Below are 9,743 nucleotides of genomic sequence, written 5' to 3' on the forward strand. Positions count from 1 at the left end.
GAGAGAGACTGTTCATAATAATGCGCTTCATATATTTAACAGGAGAGAGAGAGAGAGAGAGAGAGTCCATATATTTGACAGCAACACTTGACCTACTTGAAAAAGTCCGAAAGAAAGTAAAAAATGCTCTCCAATGAGCGGCGGTTGGATTTTACTTGTTTCTTGGCTTTTGAAAATTTTCATTTAAAACTTGAACTGTGCATCACTATTCACTATTTTTTCTTTGAAAAGAGAATTTTGTATTTTCTTAAAACTTTGAAAAAAGAAGAGGGAAGAGAACTATGCATCACTATTTCTGCTTGGTTATTTCCACCACCTTGTATGATATTTTCAAATTTCCCAAATCGTTGACCATTCGGACATATTTCCATGAAATTTTTCTACAAGAATTGGTTACCGGTGAACAAGGAATGTCGTGAACTTTTTTAACATTGATCAAAGGATCCTGGGCTGAGAGAGAGAAACGCAAGGTCCCATTTACATGTTCCGAAACCAAGGCCCTTAATTTGGTTATATAATAATCTCATTAGGCCCCAAAAACAAAGATTAATTTTATACGTCAAATGTTTGTTCGAGAACTTTGCAATTCGATTACTGCGGAGACCACGATAGTGATGAAAGTTAACGATCAAATGAAGTAAAGCATGTTTTTGACTAAACAAAACACATAGATCACATTCTAGGGCTTGATTTAGAGAAAAGAATTATGAAAACATGAACGGGCTGTTACTAGTGAGTATGGTACACTCGAGGGCACTCAATATTTTCCCTGGGTATAATGAAATTATCAAATAATTTTTTTATCAACTATTAAAAAAATTGGCCTTTTTTTTTTTTAAATGGCACAGTATATTTTTAAATATACATGTTTCCCACCTCAAGCCCCCCCCCCCCCCAACATAGAATTTCTGTTGGGTAGACCCTAAGTAAACCTTTGGCAGCTTTATTTTAAACCAACTCCCCAATGCCTATAGTTGTATAACTAGTAACCCCAGCTTGCCTTTAAAAAAAAAAAAAAACACTCTCCAATACCTAGCAGAGCCCCATGGGGGACTCTGACCTAACCTAGGCCTAGGTCAAGTCAAGCTGTGTGTGGGCTGGAAGGCTTATTTCATTTTTTTTTTCTTGAGGGAAAGAAAATTCTATTAAACAACTTGTGGTACAAGGTGTCATTTCAAATTTGAAATCAAACACTTAATGAGCATAAAACGTCACCCCCACCATGAAATGACTGAAGAATGGTTACTGCCTATTGATGACCCCTTAAAAGATGCCTCCCTTGTGTAATAAATGGCACTGACCATGTTTGCCCTCTTACACTTACTGCAAGTTCTTTTTGGTTTTAATGTCGTTTCCGGCTTCCTTGCTGCAGTAAAAAAAGGACCTTCATTTTACTTCTAATGCAAGTTACTTCTCTCGTGAAAATCTTTCCAAATTCTCTAGATTTTCCTGTCATCAATAATTAATTGAAAGGTGAAACAGATACTTTTTCCTTTTTTACCACGCAACAACTTAGCTGCTCACTGTCTTGGGATTGTAAAACGATGAAAGAGACACTGTACAAGAATTTTAAATTGTTTTTAACAGTATAAAAAAAGTGGTCCATACCCAGACCAACACCAACCCAATTGTAGGCTATTTCATATACATATTTTTTCTCTTCCCTTGTTTTGGCTTATAGGTATGGTGGTGGTGCCCTAGAGTCATACAAGTCTGTGAGCCCTTATCTTGGTCTCTAACAATTTCAATAATTTCTAGTTTAACACCATTTTCTAAGCTACCTTTCTTTATCAAAGGTTGGTAGCACTAGATATCTTGGTGTTAACAAGGTTGATAATCCAAATGTTGAGCTTATCGATGTGTGGGTATGTTTCTTGAGTTAATCAACTCTACTGCATCTAGATCCAATGAAAGTTCAATCAATAAAATAAGCTGAGCCCTTAGGCACAGCCAGTGCATTGGTCAGTTTATTATTACATAAGATAATTCTTGTAAATTAAAGTCATTCCATTCATATTCCTACTAATAAGTAAATTTGGCTTTATGTTTTTTTTTTTTTTAGATAAGGGGAGAAAACCGCCTCCATAGTAAGAGATCTGGCCGTGCTGTTCAACCCTGCCAAGCTACGGTCGCTTCTCTGACAATGTAAAACCAGGGCTTGCCTCCAAGAAATCGCTTTGCTTCGGCAATATGCAAGGGGAGTGATACCCATGAGAATGAAACCCTGACCACCCGTCTAAGTAGCCAAGGCCCCACCCCGCTGTGTCAAACCCCTTGGGGCCTTATGATTTGAATTACTATTATTGGCTAGTATGTGAAGCTCAGTAAAGTTATTCTCATAGAGAGGTTGAATTTTCAAAGGATTTGGATATAATCATAAGAATCATTCTACCAAGAAAAATAAAAAAAGAACATAAGCATAGGATTCATGAATGTGGTCTCGTCTCATTTAAATTAATATTGATCAAAATTGCATCACACACTCTCTTCCTTGCGATGAAATGTTGTTTATTTCGTAACAAAGTCACCATTACATCAACACTTCCATTTAGATAAAAAAAAATAATACTTTTTCTTTGAAAGAAAGGCAGATCCATTTGAAAAAGGAAAAGTTTTTTTTTTTTTTCAAGTAACCCTGCTCTCGTGCAATGCACGTTCGACCAACCAAGATTAAACACCTATTTCTTTATTCTAAAGAGTAGAAGATAGGAAACCCCCGACACTCATATGGAAAGGAAAATGACAAACAACCAACAATTTTCCCTTTGCAATAAAGTGAACGTAACAGGTTTTCAAGGACAAACAGTCGGCATTAGAGCAGCCTACTGTTTGGTACTAAAAAAAATGAGAAAATGTGGGGGGAAGAAGGAAGAAATGTCAATGGATCTTCCTCAGGCAACATTCTAAACAGAGGGTGGGGCCAAAACTTGGGATTCGAGAGATGGGCAGCAGATCCAATGCATTGTTTAGAGAACCATCCTACAGCACGTGCATCCTCTCTCTCTCTTTTTCTCTCTCTCTCTCTGTAAGGACATCATAAGTCAGCCCGAGTTATTACTCGGGAGTCCCGAGTCTTTCTCTCTTTTCTCTAGAGTGAAAGGAAAAATAATTAGGGTGTCTTTGGATCAATGTTGTCAGTACAGGCGCGAATCGGCCTGAATCAGTTAATCGATTATTCTTAATAAATATAAAAAATGTTTAATATTATTTTAATAGTTTTAACATGTGTCACATTCTGATTGACATGAAATACTTTTTAATTATCTTTAGCAAATTTAGAATGATTCACTTGAGAATGGGTTTCAGCCGATTCACCTGAATCGTTGGCCAAACGATTCAATAGCGATACGATTTTGAGAACAATGGTTTGGATAGAGGGAAAACCAAATGACTGGTGCTTCCTTGAAGAGGGCACTTGAATTTTCCCTACTAGTAAGCTACAGTAAAAAATGGAAATTTCCATGACAAGAAGGGCTTTTTTACTAGGAAGCTACAGTTTAAACACCAATATAAGTAGAACAGCTTCTCGACTCCTACAGCTAAGATCCATTTTTTTTTACTAACATGATAAAAAACTCAAGTTTCTTTCTACTAATCCAAACCCCAAAACTTCATGTTCATATGCATCAATGGCACACGAAGTCATTCACTCCTGGGAACTCTTTGAAATGCACACATTTAATACAGTTGATTGTAGGTATGATCTACTTGGAATCTCACGATGCAAACTGTTTTGGCTCAATCTAACCTATCTAATCTTGTAGACGCGTTAAGCATCCTCTATTTAGCAAATAGAAGGACACAATCATTGGATCATACTTTTTGATGAAAAAATATTTTTTAATAGAAAAAAAATCGGTGCATTTTACAACCGTCATTTTTGCATTACTGGAAAAACTTATACACATTTCACACTAAAAACATCATGTAGATCATATCCATAAGGTCATTTGGAACTAAAAAAAACACAAAAAAGAAAAATGAAGTTTTGCTAAGTCAGTCGTTTTCATACAAACGATTGTAGCAAACTTTAACCCACATTTAATTGATTCCTATTCCCTCAAGTACAATACTCCATGAGCAGACAACCCCCAAGCGCCCTAACCAACTCTATATACTACATTCAACGATTTGCATACTTTCCATCGAAATAGGCTCAAATGGGCTTTTCGTGAGCCAACAAACTGCGAGATGCCGGGTCACGAGTCATGACCCTTTTGACGATAAAGAAAAAATAAAGCGTCTCACTTGCCCCAAACCAACCCGATTTTTGGACACAACCGATTCTCTCTCTCTCTCTCTCTCTCTCTCTCTCTGGTTGTACACTCCAGAAGATCTTTCCCATCCTCATTTTTTGAAAGAATATCTTCCCCATCCTCATTATCCCGTGAGCACACCAAAAGTCCCTCTCTCTCTCTTTCTGGTTGTACTCTCCAGATGATCTTCGCCCATCCTCATTTTTTGAAAGAAGATCTTCCCCATCCTCATTATCCCAAGAGCACACCAAAAGTGCCCCCTCCTTCCCACACACACCCACGGAAGAAGGGGTTGGGCTCATTCTCCAAATCCAACCCACCACGTGCGAACCAGGAGGCCCATTCCGCATGAACCCTCTCCCCTCTCCTGGAGGTGGGGATGGAACATACCTCTCTCTATCTCTCTGAAACTCGCACGAAACTCTCTTAAAAGAAGAAAAATGAAGTTAGAATTATGCAAAAGATGGCTCATAGAGATGAGGGTAAAACTTTTTTATTTCTGCTTGAAGAAACTGTGGAGGAGAGTGAACATTGACAAAGGAGGGGGGGGGGGGGGGGGGGTTCTTCCTACTTCTTAGTCATGTACAAAAAAGGAAGAAGACTAGTTAGAAAATGAAGAAAGAGGAATTGGTTGCCATCTAAATAAAGATAGATCAAGAGACAAAAGGTCTCATGGGGGGGGGGACGGGGGTAACGTTTCTCCCCCTTCCCCCACTGCTGCCTCCTCTCTTCTTCGTCTTCACTCTTACGGCGTCAGTTTCACCCACTCGTATCTACCAGCCAAGGGGATATCCTTCACCGAGTCGTAGTTATACCTGAGAAGAAAGAAAAAATGAAAACAAATAGCGTAATTAAGGCGAGATTAAACCGATTTCACTACAGTGATCTCTCTCTCTCTCAGCTGGAAGGAAGGGAAAGGAAATTTTTGTAAAAATTGAGAAGGTAAATAATTGAGGAAACTTACTTCTCGGAGAATCGCCGCTGTTCTTCCTTCTCGAACGCGGCGAAGAATTCTTCGATCTCCGACGCCAACGGCACGATCCTTCCCGCTGCTCTCGACGGTTTCCGGCCGAAATCAGCGGAATTGTCAACCGCCCGGCTCTTCGTCGACTCGAGACCTTCAGATTCCGCTCGGAGATTGCTCGATGCAGTCGCCTCTCTGATGCTACAGAAGAAAAGAGGCAAAATTAACGAAAGGAAACGAAGAATTTCCTCAAAGTACACAATAAGAAGGCTAAGAAGAAGAAGAGAAGGACTGAACGAAGGATGAAATGTCAGATACCTCTCCGTGCAATCGCAGTTCACGGCGTTCTCCCCCAGCGAGACCTCCACCTGAGATCAAAGAAACCCCGGCGCCGTTAACGATGGCACATCCTACCGGAATCCCGAGCAAGAAGCTAAAGATCAGCATTAGGAAAAATCGGAATTCTCACCTCCAGATCAGAGACGTCGCCTCTCCTCCCCGCCCCGCTCGACCCGTTGCTCGCGCACTGCGAAACCCTAGCGCCCGCGCGGCCGGAATTCACGGCCGGAACCAGCCGGGACCCGAGCTCCCCATGCTTCTCTCTCGCCGGGGCGCTCTTGACGAGCCTCCCGCTCCTGAGCTCGAGGTAGGAAACCTGCAGCTCTCCGGCGACGACGCCGGCTTTCCTCCTCTGAAGCGCTGCTAGCGTTCGGGCCCGAGTGCTGACCCCACCGACCTGCGACACCTCCATCACCGCTACCTCCCCCATCCCTTTGCACTTCCTCATGTACTTCCCCATCCTCTTCTTCTGGTTCGGAAACTTAGAAAGGAGGAAGACGACGCCGAGAGAGAGAGCGAAAATGAAGGGGGTTTATTTTTTGGATTGGTTGAGAAGGGGCATAAGAGTCCGTGGGAGTTAACGGAGGCCGAAAACATGAATGATTCTCTCTGACGGTAACGGAGGAGCGCCGTTCAGAGGACGTGATTCCGGTTTCCAGACCCCGATTCGAGACGCTCGGACGAAGTGACAGCCGACAGGTGGGCGTCTCGCGCACGTCGCTCTCGCCTCATCCGGTCGCGGACAGAATGTGGCCACCGGGTACAGCCGGTTTTACCCGTCGTAACGGATGGGGTTTCTCGCCCCCATTCCCCGACCCCCCCACATGTGACTGTTCCGCCTGTAGGGTGCGTAATTATTAGCACCGTTTCTTCATTTTTCATTTCTTTTATTTAAATAGAAGGGGAGTTAAAATCAGCCAAGGTACGCGTTTGGCCGTTGCGCACTTGTTCTTTTTTATTTTATTTTATTTTTTACTTTTTTGTTTGTGCATGAGACGCACGCGGAAACGGACAAGTTCGGTTCTTTTTTTTTTTTCTAGAGAGAGAGATTATTGTGGATATTCTGTTTGAGCGCAGCTGCTAAGATCAAAAAGCTTGGTCAGCCGAAGATGCACATGGGTGGTGGTGGGGGCCATGTGGGGATGTGGGCCCCCACAGTTGATTGACGGTTAAGATGGAGCAAAAGAAGGGAGGCTGTTGTAAGTGATCATGTAGGTTAAAAGTACGATAGGAATATGGAGGGGTGTGATATGGCAGCGATGTGATTGTTTGATGCGGTTGGCTCATCATCATGACTCATGAGTGGCCGTTTCGGGGGTTCGTTTAGGGTTTAGTAACCCTAAATGGAATTATATTCAAATATATTTTTTTAAATAAAGTTGCCCCATAAATAAAAAATAACGTTACATACGATACACCCTTGAAATTTCAGTTTAACTGTGTATCTAAAGCACAGTGACAAATATCGCGAGATTTACGAAAATCTCGCGATAATATCTCGAGAAATTGCCTGAAAGTTTAAAACGGTAATTTCTCATGAGATTTTCAAAATATCACAAGATTTATGAAAAAGCCATAAATACCGTGATTTAAATGCGATATTTACATTTTAAATGGCTATTTATCATGAAAAAACATGTATTTTTATTTTTAAATATTTTTTATTAATATTTGCTTACAAAAAATATTTATTATATTTTTAATTAATTTTTTATTGCCAAGATTTTGCCCAAAAAATGCAAGATTTATAAAAAAAATCAAATTCTCTGAAGTTTTTGAAAAGCGAGATTTTTCCCTAAAAAAAAAATGTCTATGTAAAAACAGCATAGTGACAAATATCGCGAGATTTATGAAAAATCTCGTGAAAAATTGTTTGAAAGTTTAAAACGGTAATTTCTCGTTAGATTTTTCAAAATATCATGAGATTTATGAAAAAAACATAAATACCGCAATTTAAACGCAATATTTACATTTTAAATGGCTATTTATCAAGAAAAACTTATGTATTTTTATTTTTAAATAATTTTATTAATAAATTCTTATAAAAAATATTTTTTAGAATTTTAATTAATTTTTTTATTGCCAAGATTTTGCCAAAAAAATGCAAGATTTATCATTTTTTTTATTTCTCATGAGTTTTTAAAAAATGAGAAATTGCCGATAAAAATGTTTGTCACTATGAGTATCAGTAAAGTGCTCTTGGTTTACCCAAACCAAACCTTATAGGGTTCGAGTATGGTGATAAATAAATAGACCCGAGGTTTTTAACCTGAAGATTCAATTAATACATGGACCCAGGTATAGTTTATGAAATTTTATACTAGACTCAAACCTGACCCGAGTTTCGATTATGACCCACAAATTTTCAATGTAAAAAAATACCGTTTTACCAAGTATGGTTCGGGTTTGGTTCATTAGTTCTTATCGGGTTTGGATATGATTTTTTTTGTAGTGGATCTGATTAGACCTGAGTCCAAACCTAATACCATACCCGAAAATCTAGTGCAAGTCTGGTTCTATCTGAGTCCGAACTAAATCCGACCCGTTGACATCCCCAAGTACCAGTCACTGGTTCAGGTTGAGAGAGAGAGAGAGAGAGAGAGAGTCCAGCTTTACTACTATAGAAGGTAGTGTGTTATGTGCATTATGTAACAATGTTTGTGTGCTTCGTATAAGACAATCCTTGTATTGTGTGCTTAGTATAAGACAAGATCCTACAAGGACTAGAAGTGTGGGGCATCTTACATTTTATCTGGAAGATGGGTGAACAGTAACCAGCCTCATCTTAAGCATTTTTCCATCAAAGGCTGTAAACCCCACGATCATGTGGTTGAATGCGATCCGTGGTGAAGATGGATGGTGCTCAATGCCTACCATGCTCTCTTTTTTTTTCTTTTTCCTTTGTGTGAATTCGTGCATAATTTATCATATTTTTTCACCCTTTTTTTTTTTTGCCCTTTTACACCTCATCAAAAGTGCAGTGCCTGTTTTACTAATTAACGGCGCTCTTTTCCTTTCAATTAAGTCATTTTCATTCTCTTTCTCTCTTTCTTTTTTCAACTTTAAGGGCACTTTTGAAAGCAAGAAAAACTCTCATGAGAAAAGAAAATTTTGTTTGAGAAGTTTTAATATGATAATTTTTTGAAATGAAATTTTTTTACTTGTTTGTGTAGCATTAGAAAAGTAAAAAAAAAATATTTAAAAAAATAAAGGAAGAAGAAAAGAATGGAGAGTGGTGGTGGTTCTTCTTCATTGTCTTCTCTCCGTCAACCGCCCCATCCACGACATCGTTTGCATGACACAAGACTATGGCAGCGACATCGGCTAGCTCTTATAGAAGATCACCATCTCCTATGCCCGTTGGGGCTACACCATCTTTGGCATCGACTTCCTCAGCCACAGCTGCTCCAACAGCCTTCGCTGCTACCTCGGCAACCTCTCCAAGATCGCCTCCTCTTCTTCCAATCCGTTCATGACTCCCCTGCACATCTCCGTCACCAACACTTCCTCTTTGGTGAGTCCATGGGCACCGCCACCACCATGCTCATATACCTGTAGGACCTTGACGGCTGGTCCGGCCTCATCTTCTCCGTCCCTCTATTCGTTATGCCCAACGACAAGTCCTCCAAGCTTCACCTCTTTCTCTTCACCTCCAAACCATGAAAATGGTGGTGGGTGGTGATAGTGCTGAGAAATGTTTTCTAGCAAAAAGTGTACCTTTTAGAAAAAGCTCTCTCAATTAATTTTTTTTTTCATTTGGAACTGTGAGAAAAATTGAATTTTTTTCCTTTTTCATCTTCACTTTTCCTATATCTTTTTCACTTTCAAATGTGCTCTAAATTAAGTTGGGTTTAAACATTCTATGAATCCATCTTTTATAAAAAATGATTAAAAATATTATTAAAATAATAATATTTTTTAAAAGGTATGATTACTTTTTCAAGCATTACATTAAACTTGGAGAGAATTGAAAAGGCAAACACCTTTAAAACAAACTTTACGAAGCTATTAAAGTTGCCTTTTTAACCTCAACAAATAATCATGTATTTTAAAAAATGATAGTATTTTGAGAGTGTTTTTAGTCATTTTCATAAGATTGAATCAATCTAGCGTTAAACACAACTATTTAATGAGACAAGCCTAGTGTCTAATAATACGCTAGATGCATTTTAACTGCTAATCGT

The 9,743-nt window shown here is 39.2% G+C and overlaps 1 protein-coding gene across 1 annotated transcript; it reads right to left on the reverse strand.

Annotated features, from left to right (window-relative positions):
• Positions 1-4,733: 4,733 nt before the first annotated feature.
• LOC149841195 (cyclin-dependent kinase inhibitor 3-like) lies at positions 4,734-6,110 on the reverse strand. Its single transcript, XM_090003655.1, has 4 exons — positions 5,690-6,110; positions 5,539-5,588; positions 5,221-5,421; positions 4,734-5,071 (listed from the first exon to the last, which is right to left on the reverse strand). Exons 1-4 carry the CDS (start codon positions 6,017-6,019, stop codon positions 5,002-5,004), a joined length of 651 nt encoding a protein of 216 aa, XP_089859781.1. The 5' UTR covers positions 6,020-6,110; the 3' UTR covers positions 4,734-5,001.
• Between the last annotated feature and the right edge of the window lie 3,633 nt (positions 6,111-9,743).

Source organism: Nuphar pumila, chromosome 4, assembly GCF_984573655.1.
Source record: "Nuphar pumila chromosome 4, dmNupPumi1.hap1.1, whole genome shotgun sequence".
Classification (NCBI taxonomy): Eukaryota; Viridiplantae; Streptophyta; class Magnoliopsida; order Nymphaeales; family Nymphaeaceae; genus Nuphar; species Nuphar pumila.

Coding starts and splice junctions, on each gene's coding strand:
- LOC149841195 (XM_090003655.1), bottom strand. CDS start 6,019: ATGGGGAAGTACATGAGGAAGTGCAAAGGGATGGGGGAGGTAGCGGTG. Junction 5,422..5,538: donor AACTGCGATTGCACGGAGAG/GTATCTGACATT, acceptor TTTCTTCTGTAG/CATCAGAGAGGCGACTGCAT. Junction 5,072..5,220: donor CAGCGGCGATTCTCCGAGAA/GTAAGTTTCCTC, acceptor CTTTCTTCTCAG/GTATAACTACGACTCGGTGA.